The sequence below is a fragment of the Balaenoptera physalus genome (genome assembly GCF_965194825.1).
Source record: "Balaenoptera physalus genome assembly, chromosome: 1".
Lineage (NCBI taxonomy): Eukaryota > Metazoa > Chordata > Mammalia > Artiodactyla > Balaenopteridae > Balaenoptera > Balaenoptera physalus.
In genome coordinates, this window is record NC_138882.1 from 29,297,989 (window position 1) to 29,322,295 (window position 24,307).

General features: G+C 38.0%; 1 protein-coding gene across 11 annotated transcripts in view; it reads right to left on the reverse strand.

Annotated features, from left to right (window-relative positions):
- The window catches only part of SDCCAG8 (SHH signaling and ciliogenesis regulator SDCCAG8), a 263,302-nt gene that overhangs the window by 66,417 nt on the left and 172,578 nt on the right, over positions 1 to 24,307 (reverse strand). For 10 of the 11 annotated variants that reach the window (XM_082470278.1, XM_082470276.1, XM_082470274.1 and 7 more), the window contains one exon: positions 17,808 to 17,939. In XM_082470278.1, coding sequence (XP_082326404.1) covers positions 17,808 to 17,939 — 132 coding nt within the window. Of the gene's footprint in view, positions 1 to 1,134; positions 17,199 to 17,807; positions 17,940 to 24,307 lie in introns of those variants that run through there. The other variant, XM_082470280.1, reaches the window with a different exon arrangement.

The window sequence follows — 24,307 nt, forward strand, 5'->3', positions numbered from 1 at the left end:
ATGGATTATATACCAGTTTCTACAATTTGATATTAGAAAATAATGGCATATAAATCTAAAATAACACAGCAATTATGCTAATTTACTTTTAAAAGTATGTTGTCAGTTATTTAGAAACACAGGTTCCCAAGTAGCTCATCACCAAAGGAGTACCTCTCTAAAGAAAACTCGTGGTCGTGATGGACAGACAGGAGGTGAGGATTATACATACATTTGCTGTAGCAAAAGAGATGCTGGATGCTTCACTTCTGAATTACAATTCATACAGGACTTGAAACATAGTTATTGAGAAAATAATACACTGCTGATGTAAATATGCGGTATTGCACTACAGGAGGTCAGCAAAACAACTCACAACAAATGAGATTAATTATCGTGAAGTTAAAGTGAGAGCATTTTATAGTTAAAACTAATAATATCAGTATTTGAAGACTAAGATGACCTCAGTGCAACACTAATAATGCAATATGAACTAAATGTCCTTCCCCCAAATCATCAGAAGTTAAACTACTGGCGCTTGTGCAATATCACAGGAGTTCTGCAAGGTGTAGAGGCCAGTGAAATACTGCACTGGCATTCTCATTAAGTTGTTTTGGCTTATAAAACCCAAATTTCAGTACTTTTAAAACATTCACTTAATAGATTTAAAAACTGCCCATAAGAACTGCAGAAATGACCTATAATTTTAGGTCAGTTTTTTGGCCATCAGTACCCAGGGAGCTTTGGTCTATATTTTGATTACTCTTCTTAATGAGGAATGATCAACTCAAGAAATTTCTGGGGCTTCCCTGGTGGCGCAGTGGTTGAGAATCCGCCTGCCAAAGCAGGGGACACGGGTTCAAGCCCTGGTCTGGGAGGATCCCACATGCCGCGGAGCAACTGGGCCCGTGAGCCACAACTACTGAGCCTGCGCGGCTGGAGCCTGTGCTCCGCAACAAGAGAGGCCGCGATAGTGAGAGGCCCGCGCACCGCAATAAAGAGTGGCCCCCGCTTGCCGCAACTAGAGAAAGCCCTCGCACACAAACGAAGACCCAACACAGCCATAAATAAAAATAAATAAAATTTAAAAGGCTTTATGGTGCTGCTGTACCTACTATAAGTTCCTCAAGAAAAAACTGCTTTAAAAAAAAAAAAAAGAAATTTCCTCAGGAATAGGGAGCTTATCAACAAACTTTTGGTTTGTGCAAAACAGAGAGAATAGGAGGTAAAACAACAACAACAACAAAAAACCCTCCAGGCAACCAACTCCTACCCAGGCTGCCAAGGGTGGCTGGTCCCCCAGGACATCCTTCCTTTTTGCCTCTGGGGTTTCAGGATGCACAGAGCAGCCAGAAGACACCTCCCGCGAGAGGGCAGGTGGTGTCACAGCTGCTCTGGACTCTGGGCTCATAGTGTCTTGACCAGCCCAAATAGAGAGGGAGCTTGCAACCATGGGAATGAGGCAGAGGTGAAGACACTTCGTATTTTTGTATCCCCTGGCCGAGTACAGTGACTGGTACAAAGTAGTTGCCTAATAAATATAGAACAAACAAATTCAGGCCTCAGCTTACTTTACCAGCACCATATCCATAAACCTGCATTCATCAGCTCATATGCTTTTTTCAACCACAGCTGTAGCAATGTAGGAAGCAACTCTTTCCAGTCCAAGATTAATTCCTGCTCAGTGCTTGGTGTCCCAACCCTCTTCTACTCTCAGGACACGTAACATTGCCTCTGTGTCTACCTCAGCTTCTCCAGATTTATTTCGATTCTAAAAATCCCCTTCACAGAAATACATAGTTTTACGAAACCCCTTAGAAATTTATTAAATTATTTCATTATTTTACATAATATGATTAAGAGGGGAATTTTAAGTAAAAACATTTTATTTGAAATAAGTATATATTTAAGGATTATAATATAAAATTTATTTTAAAAGTTCTTGAACCTAAAACTACTCTAAAAAACAAAGTCTATTAAAAAATATGATGAGTATTTGCAAAGCCTCTAAGTACCTCTCCATAAGACACTTAATAATTTCTCTTGAGCAGAGGGACCTGGCAGATCGCACCTTGACCTAGTGGTCCAAGCCCACACCACCAGTGACAGGACAAACTGACAGCATGTACCCCTCAACACAATGCACCAAGAAGGACACTTGGGATTCCTGCCCCAAATATACAGCCTCAATCTAATCATGAGGAAACATCAGACAAACCCACACCGAGGACCATTATGTAAAACAATCGAGCGGTTCTCATCAAAACTGTCAACTCTGGGAATTCCCTGGAGGTCCAGTGGTTGGGACTCCATGCTTTTACTGCCAAGGGCCCCAGTTCGATCCCTGGTCAGGGAACTAGGATCCCACAAGCCACATGGCGTGGCCAAAAAAAAAGAAATAGAAAAAAAAAATTTTTTTTAAGTGTCAAGTTTGTGGATGATGGGGAAATACTGAGGAACTGTCACAAATCAGTTTTCTCCACTCAAGGGAAATTATTAAGGGTCTAAAGACCACTAAAGAGACATGAGAACTAAATGCAGCATAGGATCTTAGACCAGAATTAGAATATTAGGGGAAAAACCGGTGAAATCCCCATAGGGTCTAGAGATTAGTTTCTAGTATTGCATCAATACTAATTTTCTGGGTCAGATAACTGTATTGTGGTTTTGCAAGAGGCTGACATTGTGGGCAAGCGGACGAAGGGTATATAGGCACTCTCAATTATTTTTGCATCTTATTATAAGTCTAAAATTACTTCAAAATAAAAAACCAAATAGATGTAATTTTCCTATGTAACAAATGACAGCTATTCATTTCATAAATTAAATTCTTACTGAATTAATTATGTAAGAAAAAAGGCAAAACTGGCCAATAACGTTTTTAAAAAATGTGCTCTAAAATGTAGATTTGAAATTAAATCCATGTATAGAACAAAAACATATAAAATAGCTTCATGATTTTTTTTGAATTCTTACTTTTTAATGTAAAATTCCACTGTTACTTTTATAGATTCCTCATTTTGTTATTGACTATTTTTTAGAGCAATTAAAGATTCAGAGCGAAACTGAGGGGAAGATACAGACACTTCTCATACACATTTCCCACACGTTCATAGCCTCCCCCATTAAGCAACATCCTCCACTAGAGTGGTACATTTGTTACAACTGATGAACCTACATTGGCATATCATAATCACCCAAAGTCCACAGTTTACATTAGGGTTCACTCTTGGTGTTGTACATTCCATGGGTTTGGACAAATGTATAATGACATGTATCCATTTATAGTATCATACAGAGAAGTTTCACTGCCCTACGAAAAACCTCTGTGCTTCACCTATTCACCCAACCCCTAACCCCTGGCAACCACTGATCTTTTTCTTGTCTCCATATTTTTGCCTTTTTGAGAATATCACATAGTTGGAAATCATACAGTATATAATTCTTTCAGATTTGCTTCTTTCACTTAGTAACATGCATTTAAGTTTCCTCCAGGTCTTTCCATGACCTGATAGCTCATTTCCTTTTAGTCCTGAAGAATATTCCATTGTCTGGATGTACCACACTTTATTTATCCATTCACCTACTGAAGGGCATCTTGGTTTCTTCCAAGTCTTGGCAATTCTGAATAAAGTTGCTGTAGACATCCATGTGCAGGTTTTGTGGTGGACGTAACTTTTAAACTCCCTTCGGTAAATACCAAGGAGCACCATTGCTGGATTGTATGTTTGGTTTTACAAGAAACTGCCAAACTGTCTTCCAAAGTGACTGTACCATTTTGCATTCCTACCAGCAATGAATTAAAGTTCCTTTTGCTACAAAGACTTGTCAGCATTTGGTGGTGTCAGTGCTCCAGATTTTTGCCATTCAAAAAGGTGGGTAGTGGTATCTCATCGCCATTTTAACTTGCATTTCCCTGATGACATATGACATGGAGGATTTTTCATATGCTTATTTGCCATCTGTATCTCTTCTTTGGTATCTGTCAAAGTCTTTTGTCCATTTTTTAATTGGGTTGTTTGTTTTCTTGTTCTTGAACTTTAAGTGTTCTTTGTATATTTTGGGTAACAGTCCTTTATCAGATATGTCTTTTGCAAATATTTTCTCTTAGTTTGTGGCTTGTCTTCTCATTCTCTTGACATTGTCTTTCTCAAAGCAGAAGTTGTGAATTTTAATGAAGTCCATCTTACCAATTATTTCTTTCATGGATCATGCTTTGATATATCTAAAAGATCATCACCATTCCCAAGTTCATCAAGGTTATCTTCTAGGAGTTTTATAATTTTGCATTTTATATTTAGGTCTGTGATCCATATTAAGTTAATCTCATGTAAGGTGTAAGATCTGTGTCTATGTCTACATTCATTTTTCTCTATGTGGATGTCCAGTTGTTCCAGCATTTTTTTTTTTCAGCATTATATTTTGAAAGGACTGTCTTTGCTCCACTGTACTGCCTTTGCTACTTTGTCAAAGATTGGTTGACTATGTTTATGTGGGTCTATTTCTGGGCCCTCTATTCTGTTTCATAGATATATTTGTCTGTTCTTTCTTAAATACTACACTGTCTTAATTGCTGTAGGTTTATAGTAAGTTGGAAGTCAGGTAGTATCCAGTCCTCCAACGTTGTTCTTCATTATATTGCAATTGTTTTGGCTATTTTGGGTCTTTTGCCTCCCCATACAGAAACTTTAGAAGCAGTTTGTCCCCATCCACAAAATACCTTGCTGGGACTTTGATTGCACTTGTATTAATATACAGATCAAGTTGGGAAGAACTGATATCTTGACGATATTGAGTCTCCTTTTTTTTTTTTTTTTTCTTTTTCCTCCACTCTTTCTTAGATCCTATTCCCACAGAGGTCATTACAGAGTATTGAAGAGAGTTCCCTGTGCTATTCAGTAGGTTCTTATTTGTTATCTATTTTATATATAGTAGTGTGTACATGTCAATCCCAATCTCCCAATTTATCCCTCTCCCCACTTTCTCCTGTGGTAACCACAAGTTTGTTTTCTATATCTGTGACTTTATTTCTGTTTTGTAGATAAGTTCATTTGTACCATTTCTTTAGATTCCACATATAAGTGATATCATATGATATCTGTCTTTCTCTGTCTGACTTACTTCACTCAGTATGACAAGCTCTAGGTCCATCCATGTCACTGCAAATGGCATTATTTCATTTTTTATGGCTGAGTAATATTCCATTGTATATATGTACCACATATTCTTTATCCATTCCTCCATCAATGGACATTTAGGCTGCTTCCATATCCTGGCTGTTGTAAATAGTGCTGCAATGAACATTAGGGTGCATGTATCCTTTTTAATTATGGTTTTCACTGGATATATGCCCAGGAGTGGGATTGGTGGATCATATGGTAGCTCTATTTTTAGTTTTTTAATGAATCTCCATGCTTTTCTCCATAGTGGCTGTATCAATTTACATTCCCACCAAGAGTATAGGAAGGTTCCCTTTTCTCCACACCCTCTCCAGCATTTATTATTTGTAGATTTTTTGATGATGGTCTTTCTAACTGGTGTGAGCTGATACCTCACTGTAGTTTTGATTTGCATTTCTCTAATAATTAGTGATGCTGAGCATCTTTTCATGTGCCTCTTGGCCATCTGTATGTCTTCTTTGGAGAAATGTCTATTTAGATCTTCTCCCCATTTTTTGGGTTGGGTTGTTTGTTTTTTTGATATAGAGCTGCAGGAGCTGTTTGTATATTTTGGAGGTTAATCCCTTGTTGGTTGCTTCATTTGCAAATACTTTCTCCCATTCTGTGGGTTGTCTTTTTGTTTTGTTTATGGTTTCCTTTGCTGTGCAAAAGCTTTTAAGTTTAATTAGGTTCCATTTGTTTATTTTTGTTTTTATTTCCATTACTCTAGGAGGTGGATCAAAAAAGATCTTGCTGTGATTTATGTCAGAGAGTGTTCTGCCTATGTTTTCCTCTAAGAGTTTTATAGTATCCGGTCCTACATTTAGATCTTTAATCCATTTTTGAGTTTATTTTTGTGTACGGTGTTAGGTAGCATTTTAATTTCATTCTTTACAGGTAGCTGTCCAATTTTCCCAGCGCCACATACTGAAGAGACTGTCTTTTCTCCATTGTATATTCTTGCCTCCTTTGTCATAGATTAGGTGACCATAGGCATGTGGGTTTATCTCTAGACTTTCTATCCTTTTCCATTGATCTATATTTGTTTTTTTTTGTGCCAGTACCATAGTGTTTGATGACTGTAACTTTGTAGTATAGTCTGAAGTCAAGGAGTCTGATTTCTCCAGCTCTTTTTTTCTTTCTCAAGATTGCCTTGGCTATACAGGGTCTTTTGTGTTTCCATACAAATCGTACAATTTTCTGTTCTGATTGTGAAAAATGCTATGGGTAATTTGATAGGGATTGCATTGAATCTGTAGATTACTTTGGGTAGTATAGTCATTTTGACAATATTGATTCTTCCAATCCAAGAACAAGGTATGGCTCTCCATCTGTTTGTGTCACCTTTGATTTCTTTCATCAGTATCTTATAGTTTTCTGAGTACAGGTCTTTTGCCTCCTTAGGTAGGTTTATACTTAGGTATTTTATTCTTCTTGATGTGATGGTAAATGGGATTGTTTCCTTAATTTCTCTTTCTGATCTTTCATTGTTAGTGTATAGGAATGCAAGAGATTTCTGTGTATTTATTTTGTATCCTGCAAATTTACCAAATTCATTGATGAGCTCTAATAGTTTTCTAGTAGCATATTTAGGATTTTCTATGTATCATGTCATCTGCAAACAGTGACAGTTTTACTTCTTTTCCAATTTGAATTCCTTTTATCTCTTTTTCTTCTCTGATTGCCATGGCTAGGACTTCCAAAACTATGTTGAATGAAAATGGCTAGAGTGGACATCCTTGTCTTCTTCCTGATCTTAGAGGAAATGCTTTCAATTTTTCACTGTCGAGAATGATGTTTGCTGTGGGTTTGTTGTATATGGCCTTTATTATGTTGAAGTAGGTTCCCTCTATGCCCTCTATGCCCTATGATAAAAACTTCTGGAGAGTTTTTATCATAAATGGGTGTTGAATTTTGTCAAAAGCTTTTTCTGCATCTATTGAGATGATCATATGGTTTTTATTCTTCAGTTTGTTAATGTGGTGTATCACATTGATTGATTTGCAGATATTGAAAAATCCTTGCATCCCTGGGATAAATTCCACTTGATCATGGTGTATGATCCTTTTAATGTGTTGTTGGATTCTGTTTGCTAGTATTTTGTTGAGGATTTTTGCATCTATATTCATCAGTGATATTGGTCTATAATTTTCTTTTTTTGTAGTATCTTTGTCTTGTTTTGGTATCGGGGTGATGGTGGCCTCATAGAATGAGTTTGGGAGTGTTCCTTCCTCTGTAATTTTGTGGAAGAGTTTGAGAAGGATAGGTATTAACTCTTCTCTAAATGTTTGATAGAATTCACCTGTGAAGCCATCTGGACTTTTGTTTGTTGGAAGATTTTTAATCAGTTTCAATTTCAGTACATGTGATTGTTCTGTTCATATTTTCTATTTCTTCCTTGTTCAGTCTTGGAAGGTTATACCTTTCTAGGAATTTGTCCATTTCTTCTTGGTTGTCCATTTTATTGGCATATAGTTGCTTGTAGTAGTCTTTTATGATCCTTTGTATTTCTGTTGTGTCCATTGTAACTGATCCTTTTTCATTTCTAATTTTATTGATTTGAGTCCTCTCCCTTTTTTTCTTTATGAGTCTGGCTAAAGAGTTATCAATTTTGTTTATCTTCTCAAAGAACCAACTCTTAGTTTCATCCATCTTTGCTATTGTTTTCTTCACCTCTGTTTCATTTATTTCTGCTGTGATCTTTATGATTTCTTCTACTAACTTTAGGTTTTGTTTGTTTTTCTATCTCTAGTTGCTTTAGGTGTAAGGTTAGGTTGTTTACTTGAGATTTTTCTTGTTTCCTGAGGTAAGATTGTATTGCTGTAAACTTCCCTCTTAGAACTGCTTTTGCTGCATCCCAGAGGTTTTGGATTGTGGTGTTTTTATTGTCATTTGTCTCTAGGTATTTTTTGATTTCCTCTTTGATTTCTTCAGTGATCCTTTGGTTATTTAGTAACATATTATTTAGTCTCCATGTGTTTGTGTTTTTTACAGTTTTTTTCCTGTAATTGATTTCTAATCTCATAGTCTGTAGTTGGAAAAGATGCTTGATATGATTTCAATTTTCTTAAATTTACAGAGGCTTGATTTTTGGCCCAAGATGTGATCTATCCTAGAGAATGTTCTGGGTGTACTTGAGAAGAAAGTGTATTCTGCTGCTTTCAGATGGAATGTCCTATAGATATCAATTAAGTCTATCTGGTCTAATGTGCCATTTAAGGCTTGTGTTTCCTTATTAATTTTCTGTCTGGATGATCTGTCCATTGGTGTAAGTGGGGTGTTAAAATCCCCAACTATTATTGTGTTATTGTCAATTTCCCCTTTGATGGATGTTAGCATTTGGCTTATAAATTTAGGTGCTCCTACGTTTGGTGCATATAATTTACAATTTTTGTACCTTCTTGGATTGATCCCTTGATCATTATGTACTGTCCTTCCTTATCTCTTATAACAGTCTTTATTTTAAAGTCTATTTTGTCTGATATGAGTATTGCTACTTCAGCTTTCTTTTGATTTCCATTTGCATGGAATATCTTTTTCCATCTCTTCACTTTCAGTCTGTATGTGTCCCTAGGTCTGAAGTGGGTCTCTGTAGACAGCATATCCATTCAGCCAGTCTATGTCTTTTGGATGGAGCATTTAATCCATTTGCATTTAAGGTAATTATCAATATGTATATTCCTACTGCCATTTTCTTAACTTTTTGGATTTTATTTTTTCTTCCCTTACTCTTTTGTTGCCTTCTCTTGTGGTTTGATGATCATCCTTAGTGTTGTGTTTGGGTTGCTTTTTCTTTCTTGTTTGTGTATCTATTGTAGTTTTTGGGTTTGCTATTCCCATGAGGTTTTAATTTAGCAGTCTATATATGTACAAGGTTGTTTTAATTTGCTAGTCTCTTTCCCGCCTACGAAAGTTCCTTTAGCATTTGTTGTAAAGCTGATTTCATGGTGCTGAATTCTCTTAGTTTTTGCTTGTCTGTAAAGCTTTAGTTTTCTCCGTCGAATCTGAATGAGAGCCTTGCTGGGTAGAGTATTCTTGGTTGTAGGTTTTTCCCTTTCATCACTTGAAATATATCAAGCAGAGTTTCTGCTGAAAAATCCGCTGATAATAATAATCAGGATTCCCTCATATGTTATTTGTTGCTTTTCCCTTGTTGCTTTTAACACTTTTTCTTTGTCTTTAATTTTTGCCAGTTTGATTAATATGTGTCTTGGCATGTTCCTCCTTGGGTTCATCCAGTGTGGGATTCTCTGTGCTTCCTGGACTTAGAGTGAGTGTTTCCTTTCTCATGTTAGGGAAGTTTCTGGCTAAAATATCTTCAATTATTTTCTCAGGCTCTTTCTCTTTCTCTTCTCCTTCTGGTACCCCTGTAATGAGAATGTTGGTGTGTTTATTATTATCCCAGAGATCTCTGAGACTGTCCTCATTTCTTTTCATTCCTTTTTCTTTATTCTGTTCTGTGGCAGTGATTTCCACCACTATGTCTTCCACCTCACTTATTCGTTCTTCTGCCTCAGTTATTCTGCTATGGATTCCTTCTACTGCATTTTTCATTTCAGTTATTGTATTGTTCATCTGTTTGTTTGTACTTTAAATCTTCTAGCTCCTTGTTAAACATTTCTTGTATCTTCTTGATCTATCCCTCCACTCTTTTTCCAAGATTTTGGATCATCTTTACTATCATTACTCTGAATTCTTTTTCAGGTAGATTGCCTATCTCCTCTTCATTTAGTTGTTCTTGTGGGTTTTTATCTTGTTCCTTCTTTTGTAACATATTTCTCTGTCATCTCATTTTGTCTAACTTTCTGTGTTTGTGGTGTCCTTTCCACAGGCTGCAGGACTGTAGTTCTCTTGCTTCTGGTATCTGCTCCCTGGTGGGTGAGTTTGGTCCAGGGGCTTGTGCAGCCTTCCTGGTGAAAGGGACTGGTGCCTGCCCTCTCGTGGGTGCAGCTGGGTCTTGTCCCTCTGATGGGCAGGGCCACGTCAAGGGGTGTGTTTTGAGGTGGATGTGAGCTCAGTAGGACTTTAGGCAGCCTGTCTTCTGATGGGTGGGGCTGTATTCCTATCTTGGTGGTTGTTTGGCCTGAGGTTTTCCAGCTTTGGAGCCGTAGGTTGTTGGGTGGGGCTGGGTCTTGGTGCCAAAATATGGACCTCCGGAAGATCTCACTCCAATCAATATTCCCTGGGGCTTCTGCTACCAGTGTTCTTGCCCTCGTGGTGAGTGATAGTCGACCTTCACCTCCCCAGGACACCCTCTAAGACCCCTAGGTAGGTGTAGCCCAGGTTGCTATTGAGGTACTGCTTTGTGCCGGGTCCCAGTGCATGTGAGACCTTGTGTGTGCCATCCAAGCGTTTAGTCTCTGTTTCTCCCAGCCCTATGGAGTTCCTGCACTCAAACCCTGCTGGCCTTCATGGCTAAATGGTCTGGGGGTTCTTCTACCCAATTCCAGACCCTCAGACTGTCTTGGAGGGCTATTTTATGTGGGAATGTCCCTAAGTAGCCTGCATGGGTTTAATATTTTTTGGTGTGAGGGTTGTTTTTAGTATAGATGTTTGCCACCCCTTAATCAGTGTGCTGGCCGTTATCCCCTTTATAGGAGGTGTGACTGATGTTGTGGTGAACAGAGCCAGCACTGGATATTGAGCAGGGCCTCCCCTTTGCTCTGTGGTTGTCACCACCCTGTCAGACATGGGGTCTGCTCCCTAGTTGTTGGAGTAGAGGCCCTCAGATCTGTTTCTTAGCTGTGTTTCTGATCTGTGGTGTGAGGTAGTAGGATTGGAGTACTCCCACTGGGAGGGAAGCCTCTGAGTATTCCTCCTCTGGACCTGTTCACCTGTGGCTGTGCTCTGTTATGTCACTTTTCACCTGTTGTGCGAGCTCTTTTACACTATTGTTGGCACTGCTCTAGGCCCCACCTTAACTGTGGGTATGCCGGCAGTTGGCCCTCGTGTCTCTCAGATGTTGTTTTCACCAGGCCACCAGCATAGATCCACTTAAGTCAGGTCCCAGGATTGTAGTAATCATGGATTGGACCTACTGTGGGTGCTATGGGGGCAGCTCTGACTCTAGTCTGGCCCAACCCCCATGCGTATGTGCCGACAAAATCTACAGCTGCTAAAGCTAGGCCCATCTTGGTTGCAGGAGCACTGGCTGTTCATTCAGATGTTCTGTAGGCACTGAGTTTACAAAGCCAGTCGCAGCATTGTCAATTCATGGTTTGCACAGCTGTGTGGAGAGGTTTCAGCTTTTCTTTCTTAGTTGCATGGCCCCTAGGGCTCAGTTGTGGTTTCAGCCCCACCTCTGCTTGTGGGCCACCCATAGGAGTCTGCTCTCAAGGCTGCCCTGGAGCACAGGAGTCCACTCCGGCAAGGGGGGGTTGTGGCGGCAGCACGGTTGTTGGGGTCACAGGAGCCCTGGCAGCAACAGGCATGAGGGGGAGCTGGCGGCCGCAGGCACAAGAGAGTCGGCCCCAATGGGGGTCCTTCCTAATACCCAGCCACAGGCGTGGGCGAGCCAGCCCTATTGTTGATGAGGCACGTGGGGAAGCTGGCCCTGGTGGTGACAAGGCCTTGCCTTGAGGGAGCCAGCCATCGTGGGCACAGGAGAGCCGGCCCTTGGGGGGAGGGGGGCCTCCTAGCACCCAGCCACAGGCAGGAGAGAGTAGGCCCCAGAGGGGTCCCCCTAGTGCCTGGCTGCCAGCGTGATAGAACCGGCCCTGGTGGGGGCCCCTCCTAGTGCCCAGCCCCCTGAACAAGAGGCTAGCCCTGGCAGGGGCCCCTCCTTGCACCCGGCTGCTGGCTCAAGAGGGCTGGCCCCAGCAGGGGCCCTTCCTAGTGCCCAGGGAGGAAGGGGTGGCACATGGGGAGAGAGCCTGCAATGGCAGCTCTGCCCCTTACACATCGCTCTGCTTCTATGGCAGTCTGGGTTTCCTCCACAGGCATTCCTGGTTGCAGTGTCCTCACCCCCATCCCCTCAGGCTGTCTCCTTATAGCCAACAGCAGTCCTCTACCCAGCTTTGCTCTCCAAACCCCACATTCCAGCACGCAGCCCCCATCCTCACCGGGGACACGTCTACAGCTGGGGCACACAGGGCTGTGGCACGAACCGTCCGTGTAGGTCTCACTCTGTCCTGCCTGCCACAGAACAGTTGCTGCACTCTCTTCCGATAGCCCCGAAGCTCCCCTTCTGCCCCAACTGATCTACCCACCAGTGAGGGGGCTTCCTCAGATGCAGGAACCTCTCCTCTCCTCAAGCTCCACCCCAGGGCTGCCGTTCCCATCCTGCTTCCTCTCCTCTTCTTTCCCCCTTCTTCTTTCTTTCATCCTACCTGGTTATGGGGGATCTTTCTTGTCCTTTTTGGTGTCCAAGGTCCTCTGCCAATGTTCAGCCAGTGCTCTGTGAGAACTGTTCCATTTGTAGATCTATTCTTGATGCATTTGTGGGGAGAGGTGAACTCCACGTCCTCCTACTCCTCCACCCTCTTGACCTCCTTTGAAACTGAGTCTTCTTATCCATTAACCTGAATGTCTCTCTAATTATTAGTTCTTCTTTAATTTCATTCATCAGAGTTTTATAGTTTTCCTCATCTAGATCTTGTACATAATTTGTTAGATTTATACCAAAACTTTTCATTTTAGGGGGGCTAATGTAAATGGTATTGTGTTTTTAATTTCAAATTCCACTTGTTCATTGCTGGTATATAGGAAAGCAAATAACTTTCAGATATTAACCTTGTACCTTGCCACCTTGCCATAATTGCTTTTTAGTTCCAAGAATTTTTTGTCAATTCTTTCAGATTTTCTACATAGATGATCAGGTCATCTTGCAATCAAGAAAGGTTTTTTTTTCTCTTCCCTCCCAGTCTTTATACCTTTTATTTCCATTTCTTGTCTTATTGCATTACTTCCAGTATGATGTTGAAAAGGATGGGTAAAAGGGAATATCCTTGACTTACACCTGATCAATGGGGAAAGCTTTGAGTTTCTCACCATTAAGTATAATGTTAGCTGTACGGTTTTTTTTTAAGATATTCTTTATCAAGTTGAGAAAGTTCCCCTCTATTTCTAGTTTACTGAGAGTTTTTTAAAATCACAAATGTGTTTGAATTTTGTCAAAAGCTTTTTCTGCATCTATTAATGTGATCATGTGATTTTTCTTTTTTAGCTTATTGATGTGATAGATTACATTTAATTTTCAAATACTGAACCAGCCTTGCATACTTAGAATAAATCCTACTCAACTGTGGTGTGTAATTCTTTTTAAATGCTGTTGGATTCTATTTGCCAATATTTTGTTTCTTCAAGCACTTCTCGGAAAATAATGAATAGTCCTCCAAAATTTAATGTTGAATTAGATAAAAATCAATACTTTACTTCTTATTTTTAACACTAGTTTTCAAGGAATAAAATTTCTTATTTTTAACACTAGTTTTCAAGGAATAAAATTTCTATTAGAAAAATACAGCTTACAGATTTGGTAAAGATCATTGTGAGGTAGTTTATAAAAGAATTACCAATTCTAAACTAATAATTAGTTTGTTACATTTCAATCAGCAGCTTCATGTCATCATTCAATGGTTTTTAAAATTATTTATTATTATTATCTTTTTTTTTTTTTTTTTTTTGGCTGTGTTGGGTCTTTGTTGCTCTACGTGGGCTTTCCTCTAGTTGCGGTGAGCCAGGGCTACTCTTCATTGCGGTGCATGGGCTTCTCTTGTTGTGGAGCACGGGCTCTAGGCACACGGGCTTCAGTAGTTGTGGTACACGGGCTCAGTGCTCATGGGCTCTAGAGTGCAGGCTCAGTAGTTGTGGCGCATGAGCTTAGTTGCTCCACAGCATGTAGGATCTTCCTGGACCAGGGATCAAACCCGTGTCTCCTGCATTGGCAGGCAGATTCTTAACCACTGCGCCACCAGGGAAGTCCCCATTCAATGGTTTTTATGTATATAATTTAAACAATACACTACCATAAGAAATTTTTTAAAATGTGAAAGTGTATAACCAAAAAAACCACCAGGATTTCTGGGGGTTGGTGACATAATACTCAATCACATGAGAACACATGAGTGCGTTCAGCCCATTTCTACTAGCTCTAGGGCTTGCTCCCTCTGTATACACTGTGGAGTTCTCACGTGGTTCTACTTTCTAGGGAGAAATATATGAATCAATACTTATTTAAAAATATAACTAGAAAGAAATACCATTGCTATCTTTAGCCTGAATTCCCTGGTCTGCCTTTCTGGACACCAGGGGTTCCAAACTACCAGCTGGAAAATGTAAACTTTCCTGACTTTATCACTTTAATAATCTTGACAATCAGAATTTAATAAATTCACATCTACTGCAACTCAAAAAATTCTCTTTTTCAAAATGCCCCTCCCAATACATCTACCCACCACCAGTTGGTTGGTCTGTCTCTTGCTTTCTCTGGCTTCCCTCTTTTCTGTGCACCCAAATCTTATGAAAAAGTGGTTTAAATTTGCTATTTCAATTTTTCAACTCACACTAAGTTTTCAATCCATATTATATGATTTCTGTACCCACTCTTCCAGTACAAATATTTTTGTTAACATAACCAGTGTTGTCCATGTCACTAAGTCCAATGGATACTTTTCACTCTTATTTAATCACTCAGCAGCATCTGGTAGATCACCTCCTCTTTCCTGAAGTATTTCCATCTGTAGGCATGCATGATAACAAGCCTTTCAAGTTTCTACTTATTTCTCAGGTTACCTTACCTTTAAAATTTTGATGTTCTTTAGGATTCAGTAAGCCCATCTTCCTTCTCACTTTATTTCTCTAGGTGACCTCATTTACTCCCAAGGTTTCAAATATCCTCTGTAAGCCAGTGGGGATTTCTATCTCCAGCCCAGGGACTCCTGAGCTTAGTCTCTTGTGTCCACATGCTTATTCAACATACCCATTTGTACAATGCTCTTGAACATTAAATTCAACAGGGTCGAAACCTAACACTTGGTCTTATCCCAAACCCAGGCCATCTCGACCACAGACCTGCTTATTTTGTGTATTTTCTATTCCACTAAGTACTACCACTATGTATGTATTGCTCATGTCATAAATATGGATATGCCCTCTTCCCTACCCAACATAGCCAATCAGTCATTAAGTCCTGTTGATTTCACCTCCTATATATTTCACCGATCTGTTTACTTCTAGCATCATTATTATCAGTTCAATCTAAGCCATCATCATCACTTGACTAACTGCTCTAGTAGCTCCCTAACTGGTCTTGTGTAAACACCATGGCTCTGCTCCAATCCATTATCTACTCTGGAGCTGGAATGCTATTTTTAAAATGCAAATTTGATCACATAATTCTCCTGTGTTTTAAAAAAAAATCTTTTAATATCTTCCTTTTAGTAAAAGGATGAAGTGAAAGGTCTACAATAAAAACTTAAAGGCCTTGTCTTTATCCGGCCCTCACCTGCCTCTCCAACCTCATCACATGCTATTCTTTCCATTATTCTTCATGTTAAACACAGTTTCTTTCCTTCTTTAAAAGTCCTACCTCAGGACCTTCAATTTACAGTTTTCTTTTCTCTAGAAGAGGAGCTGGCAAACTTTTTTAGGAGAGGGCGAGATAGTAAATAGTTTAGGCTTTGTGAGCCAATAGGTCAGTCTCTGACTCACCTACTCAACTCTGACATTGTAGGGTGAAAGGACCCACAGATGACATGTAAACAAATGAGCATGACTATGTTCCTGAGCCATACAAAATGGGCTTGGGCTGGGGTACAATTTGCCAGCTCCTGCCCTAGGACTAGTAATCCCTATATTGCCACTCACAGATTCATTTCAAGTGTCATTTTTTCATTGAAACTTTTTCTGATCAGGGTAAGTCACCTTATTAAATGTGCTTATACCACAAAGTATATTTCGCTTTCATATAACTAATCATTACTGCAATTAATTAGATATTTGTGAAATCCTCTTGTCAATATCTATCTTCCCTATAAGGCTGTAAACTCCATTAGACTAGGAATTATATTTACTTTGCTATTTTATTCCCAGCATGTGGTGGAGAACATGACACACGGTAGCAATCAATAAATATTTGTTGAATGAATGAACGATTAATTTACTATCTGACCTTCAGTTGGCAACTTTATCTTTCTGAGCCTTAGTTCTCCACCTGGAAAGGAAGATGATAATAACAACTACTTCCCAGGTTTGTTTCAGGTAAGAAAACATGCGTGAGGTGAATTTTGTGAACTCTAAAACAATATACAGATGTAAGAAAAGAAATATTAGAAAGATGAGTTGGTTGCATAGTACAGGAGCAAATTATAGCCCAAGGTCCAAATCTTTTCACTCATTCTGTTGGCCTTCTAGCTAAGAATGGTTTTTGTCTTTTTAAAGGGTTGTAAGAAAAAGCAAAAACAAAACAAACACTACATGACAGAGACTACTCGTGGCCCAGGAAGCCTAAAATATTTCACTCTCTGGTCCTTTACAGAAATAGTTTGCTGATCTCTGGCTTAGAAAATAAATGAATGATTAATACTTTATAAGTATACTCATATTTTAATATTATGGTATCATTTTCTGACTACCTTTCTTCTCTTCAATAGAGCAAGTGATCAAATTTATAAACATTCCTCCTCCCCCTGCCAAGGGACTCTATGTTTACTTTAAATTAAAAAATAATGATAAAAGGAGTATTTAAATATTTTCTTTTCCCCTCAGTTATATGAACAATTGATTTTGAAACAAGAGTAGGCCTGGGGTGTCTGGGGAATGGGATAGAAATGGGGAGATGGATGCCAAGAAAACTATCTCCACTGGAAGGTTAACTGCTGTTATGTACGTGATTGCTGAGATTTTTTTTCCTGGGTATTTTCATCACTGTATAGAAATTAGGAATGACACATTTATAGTAAATAATAAGGGACTGTGTTTTTCACACACAAAAAAATACTGCACAAAAAAGCAAAGGAATTTGGAATCAAAAGACCATGATTCAAGTTTGAACTCTACCAACTTACTCAATATGGCACTTTGAGCAAATACATTAGTATCTCTCAGCTTGAGCTTCTCCATCTAGAAAAAGAGAGTAAATATTGATTCCATTTAGTACGTGGCTATTATGAGCCAGGTGCTTTACATATATTATATTTGATCTTTATATCAAACTGCAAAGTGGCTATTGTTAGCTCCAATATATAGATGAAGAAACTGATGCTCAGAGAGGTTAAGTAACTTGCTCAAAGTACACCACTAGGAAGAACCAAAGGGTCTGGAGTCAAATTCTGACTCTAGCAATATATTTAACCTTCTTAGGCCTTACATGTTTTATCTTACAAAAATACATACAAAACCTAATTTCTAGAAGAGAAGTTTTGAAATTCCTGCATATTACATTACCAGCTTGTACCTTAAAGGTAGATGGTTTTCCTACAATGTTCTTTATTAAATCTACTTCTGTGTCTTTAGAGAATAGTAAAGAGGGAAAGTGCTCTCCTCTCTGTGTATTATAAGAACAACCTAAATTGAGAAAGCATAAATATATAGAAATATTAGATTTTAAGCATGTTCCTTGAGTACCATAGTAACCATGAATTCTATTTATTCCACAGCAATTCCCATTCTGTTTTTGAACCAAACACATTCAATATGTGGCACATCAGTTGATTATTAAGTCTTTATTACCTTTGCTTCATTATCTCATGTAGTCTCCCATGCTGGACACACTGTTCCTCCAATTCATCATTTCTTCTCTGTAACTTTTCCAGTTTGTCATATGTATACCTTTTTTCTTGACTGAGCTGAGCTATTTCAGATCTAGAGAGGTATAAACACAGAACTGACAGATGTTAAAGGTTCTTATTACCAAGAGCATGTTTTTAGTGTATAACCTTATCATTTTCTTGAACTCTGTACTTAAACATAACAGTGTCAATAAAAATTATTTTATGTAAAATAAAATATTTCAGAAATTACAGAATGTCTAGTAGAAGGATATACACACTGCAGGAACTCAAGTGGTAGACAGATAAAGGAATAACAACTTCAACAGAGATAGTTTTTTCAAAGAACAAGACAAAAATGATAATAATCAAATCCCAGTTTTAAAAAGACAGCTATTAGTTTACCAAATATTTACTAAGTATCTATTACAGGCCAGCTACCATGCTGTTACAGGAACAACCTCAGGCCTAATTTCTGACAGAGAGTTGTTTCTTTTAATTAACATAGCTAATTTAATGGTACATGATTAAAATCATATAGTTTTAAAAAATGGTGGTTCTCTGCCCCCTGACTCCACCTCCAGCGTGTCAGTGTAATTACTAATATTTCAGTTTGTAGTTAAATCAGTATTAGTTTTATGTCATAACAATTACATAAATATTGGTCCTTGTTGTCTAAGGAGTATATTATGATTACACATGCATTTGTGTACATTTATTTTCCCTAAACATGTGGACTTTAGTGTAGAATGATTGAGTGGCAAGCCATCTTTTCTGATGGGAGATTCCCAATATTATCAGTATCTGTAATTCTTTCCCCTGTGGCCATTCTGTTTCTCAAAAGAAGGATTCTCCAGTTTCCTGCTTGTTGTGTACAACCCTAACCATCAGTGGTCTAGGAGCTGGTTGGAAATAGAGGGGTGGTGTACTCACCTTTCAGAATGTACACTTTTAATTAATTCCTCTATTCTAATTTCAGTGCAGCTATTTTCACCAGTGCCTGCTGGTTTAATCTCTTCAGAGAGGAAGCTCCTAGTTTTCTGGGTGGAGGAGGGATAGTCACCTGGCTGCATGGGGTGGGGGTAGAACTGGCAACTTTGGTTTCAGTCCTATATTCCACTCCTGCCTTCCAAGTCTTTTTGGGATCCTGAGAGCAGATCAGCTTGCTTCACATACAAGTATCCCTGTCTGCAGACATTTAAGACTCACTTTCCTCCATTTGCTAAGTGAGGTACCATTCCCCCAATTTTCTTTCTGTCTTCACATTATTTCATTTGGGATTACAGATATCTATCTACTTTGGTGATGATTGATGTTTGTCAGGAAATAACGTTACTTCTTCAGTGTCTTGGATGGCCATTTCAAGGCTCAAAATTTGAAGCTAAGAAAGACATCTGTCCAAGAAAAATTGTACTTTGTCCTTGACTTAATTAAACATTACTCCTTACTCCACCATCTCCTCATACTCTACTGCCTCATAGGTTAGAACTGAAAGTTTAAAACTCTTGCACATTAAAATACGAGTAGTTAACAGTTGGTTTGTTTCTTGAAGTTTATGTGAGATGCTTGATGTAAAATTATTTCCCTCCAAAGAAAGGATTCCTCCATTAGGTGACATAGCCATTTTTTTTTTTCCTAGAAAAGATTTGGATTTGCTAAGGGAATTTATCCCAAGGACCAAGCTGCTTCACATGGCATGAAGCAATCGCTCGCTTTTAGTTCACCTCATTCCTCATTTTGTTTTCACCTTGGTTCAAGTTTCATCTCGAAGGAAGCTTGCTCTGATTAATACTTGCAGTTCTCAGTATGTCAGCACATTTTTTGAAACTACCTCTAGCTTCTACACATACATTAGCTTATAATTTATGCCCGTGAATTGTGCTCTGTGCCTCATCCTTCTTGCTAGATTACAGATTACACACAAGGGCATGGATTATCTCATTTTCAAGCTCAGATTAAGCACTCAATCTATATTTACTTCTTCTAATAAGAATTTACTTATATTTGAAATAGTCTAAATAAGTAAATAATGACTATGTCTATCCTTTCAAAATCACATACAAAATAAAAGAATTCAGGAGCAGTTATATGAAATTTTTAATTTAGTATTCTTCCACGATTAGTATTTCCTATCACAATATGCACTATGCACTAAAATTCCAAAAGGACCAAAAATATCCTTAAACCGGATTAGAAAAAAATGCATAAGAATATTTATCTCTTCTCAGGTACTTTCCCAGAAAAACAAGTCACTTTTCAAAAGTCACGAAGGAAACATAGATTTTACAATATAAGAATAAAAAGCTTTTACACACAACAAAATCATATGTTTTCATGAGCATGTTCCTTGTAGCACTGTTTCTAGAAACAACCTTGTTCTGCAACCCAATATATGAAAACGTAACCCAGAAATATATCAACAGATGATTAGTTACATTACTTAAAAAAAGAAATATCAAGATGCTATTCTGATAATATGGCTGTTTATTGGTGTTATATATTGACCTAAAAATATGACATATTGGTAAAAAAGGAAAATACTAAAAATCAGCATAGGGGGCTTCCCTGGTGGCGCAGTGGTTGAGAATCTGCCTGCCAATGCAGGGGACACGGGGTCGAGCCCTGGTTTGGGAAGAACCCACATGCCGCGGAGCAGCTGGGCCCGTGAGCCACAATTACTGAGCCTGCGCGTCTGGAGCCTGTGCTCCGCAACAAGAGAGGCCGCGATAGTGAGAGGCCCGCGCATCGCGATGAAGAGTGGCCCCCGCTTGCCACAACTAGAGAAAGCCCTCGCACAGAAACAAAGACCCAACACAGCCATAAATAAATAAATAAATAAATAAATAAATAAATAAATAAATAAATACTTTTAAAAAATCAGCATAAGGTAATTCTATTTTATAAAATAAAAAATATTTTGACATGTATACCACATATTAATATTGATGATCTCTTGGTGTCCAGATTAGAAATATAAAATTTTTTTTTTTCCTTTTCTGTATTTTCTGAATTTTTACAATGGACATGTATTGTAATATTTAAAAGAAAAAATAAAGTCACCTTGATTTTGAAAAAATTCTTAAGAAACAAAAAGAACTGGGAACAAATTTTTCAAAATTAAAAAAAGGGGTACGTAAAAAATGAGACAAATGAATATTAGAAGCATTATATAATAAACTGCTATCCCCACTCTTCATCAAAATTCCAATTAAAAAAGTACAAGGGATATGAAAAATACTCACAGAGGAAGAAACATAAATGATCAATAAACATTTATAAAACATTCAATTTCCCTATTATTCAAAGAAATGCCTAATAAAACATTTACTGTATGCCTACACTACACCAGGTAGTGGAATTCATCCTTTACATTATGGTCTCAATTAATCCTACAAGGTAAGTGTTTATTCCCTTTTCTCTGGGAGGTAAACATGAGGTTTAATAATTCACCTAAGGTCACCTAAATGGTGATTAGCCAAGCCCAGACACAAACACTGGTCTGTCCAACTCTAAAGGGGTTGTCCCACCCACTGTGCAACACGGCCCCTCACTCCTTTTTTGAAAAACCTCTCACTTCTTTTTGTCACAAACTGGTATATACATGTATATACTGAGCAGAATTTAGTGCACTACTTGAGCAAAGTCATACACATTAACAGCCTTAACAGGGTTCCTAGTCTTTGGACCAGCAATCCCCTTTTAGACATCTCAACTAAGAAAATCATGAAAAAATTCCGATTTATGTATAAAATTATTATTATATTATCCATTACATTTAAAAAGAGTTTAAAATTCTGATGAATTATTATTCATACAAATGATTCAATTAAAATTATGTTTCCCGAGTATTTACTGATGTAGAAAAGTGTTCATCAGATAATATTAAGTAAAAAAAGAAGGATGTAAAACTGTATGTGTATGTATATATATATATATATATATATATATACACATACACATATGTATATCACTCACAATATAAATGCATGGTAACATACACATTTACCTACACATGGAAAATGACTGAAAAGAAACATGTCAAAAGTTAACGATAGTTATAGTTAGCCGGATGGTAATGTTACAGGAAATTTTTTTCCTTAATTCTTCTTTGCGTTTATATCCAAATGCCCTATATTGAGGATATCTTATATACAGAATTTCAAAAATATAAATGTTAATTGTAAAGTACATATTACTATCAGGTATTTTATTGCTACAGTACTTTTCTGCTTTGCATATTTTATGTGTATGCTTTTCTTTGTTTATAATAGTAATTTGCCTACCAACTTCGAATGTTCAATAAAAATTTGGTATATGTACATGGACATCATCTTTTATCTGTCTAGAGTCCATGATATATTGAAAGAACTAGCAGTTTGCAAAGTTCAAAGAGTAAACTTACGAGCTTCTATGTTAGCTTGAGATTACATTTGTGGCATGATTGTCCTAGTGTCATATAAAAAGAAAATTGATTCTAACCCATTTTCATAGAAAATTTAGGTAATTTCTGCCTTTACAGAAGCATGAACTTCTCACTGCATTTTTATATACCAGTTATACTGTGTAATTACATTTTCATTAAGTATAATATTTTACTACGATAATTAGGATTACAGTGATAATTGCTTTTTAAGGAAAAAACATGACCCCTTAATTTTTTACTCTTTTAGAGTCTCATTCAACTTTCGGTAATAATTAGCAGAGGCCAATATCAGTTTCTTCTTGCAGAATATAATTTTTGTAGCATCCCAAACTAACATCATCTAAACATGCCAGGGAAAAAAAATAGTTCAACCGGGTATGTGTTCTTTACTTCAATTAAACTCACACAGTTGGATACCTACTGTTGCCAAAACAGTAATATAATTTATACATTATAGCCCACACAGTAAAACTATACTAAAAGTCATTTAACAATATTTATAACACCATAAAATACAGTGTTAAAATATATGAACTGCAATATGTAGCAAAATTATAAAATTTGTTTCTCATCATCAGTGATTAAAACCAGGATCATTGCTCTAGCCTCAATACCCACAACCTTGGTGACAGATTAGAATTCAAATCTTAATGATCAATTTACAATTAACAAGATAGAAGTGAAACAAATTAAACCAACCATTATATATAACGAGACCCAGTGGACTCCCATTGTTCCTCTTAATTACAAAACGCAAATCACAAATACACAATGGGTAGTGTTAGACATCAATCCACGAACCTAGCAACCCAGGAAGTGACAATGATAGAAAAGAAAGAGAAGCAAAACCATGCAGACCCCAGTTCTATGCTCTATATCCTTTTCTTTTCACTGGGGCAAAAGTGTTGAGAGGTGAAAACCTAGCACATGCTGGATCTCCAGTCTGCAGCTGGCAGAGGCTCCCTTCCTAGCCGGTGCCCAACCTCTCTGAGCTCTTCCCAGGCCACGTTTTAGATTGCACTGCAAACATTTTACTGCTGATTCATCTAAGTGCCTGGGGAGAGGGAACACCTCCTTCACTTTGATAAAGAAAAATCACAGTTGCACCAAAGATATTTAAATATCTCCATTTACCAACTTCAGAAACAACCCTACCACTGTAATGAGCTCTCAGAGTCCTGGGGAATAAAGACAAAAGGGAGCTGAAGTTTATGTGAGTTTCATCTAAAATCAGCCAGAATGTCTGCCTAGTGCCAATTAAAAGCAAAATGGAATTACTTGTCTTGTCTGATGCTCAAAAACAAGCTATATAAAATGCATGGAATTGGCAGTTCACTTTTAGTTTTAAAATGGGATGTGCCATTCACAAACCCTGGGGTTACAGACACCACCGGAGCAGTGTGGAAGGCATACTGTGCAGGAAGGACCGGCTCTTCACTGTGGAGGGCTTGCAGACAGCAGAAGCCATAGGCACAGCCATAATGCGACTTACATCTACTTGGGGAGAAACACATATAACAGGACACACACACGGAGGAACCACTTCTAAACACTTTCATAAAGCAGCCTAGCATGAGGATGGGATAGAGAGTGAGAGTGTCTGGGATTGGTGCTCCCGGATTGTCAGCTTTCCCAGTGATTCTTCAGGGGCTCTAGTCAGAGGACTAGATCTGTGAGTTTAAAAAAAAAAAAAAAAAAGCTTATTTTAAATGGTATGAATCCATTTATTTAGTATGGGATTTTGATAACATGAAACTCTTAGACCAAAAAAATGTTTAAATTGTTGGTCAACATGAAATAAATACACTTACTTTCAGGAAAAATTTTACTGCAGTACTCTGAGGAAAACCTGGATTAAAATTACCATATGGTCTACATAATTATTTTAGAGACTGTGCTTTCACAATGACAACAGTTTAGAAAGCTCAAAAAACTTCAGGATTTCCTCACCTCAAAGCACAGGGGGAATTGTTTATCTTAAAAGTTTAGTAGAGGGTATGTAGAGGCTCACTCCTGGAGGGTTTCTACAAGGCTTAATA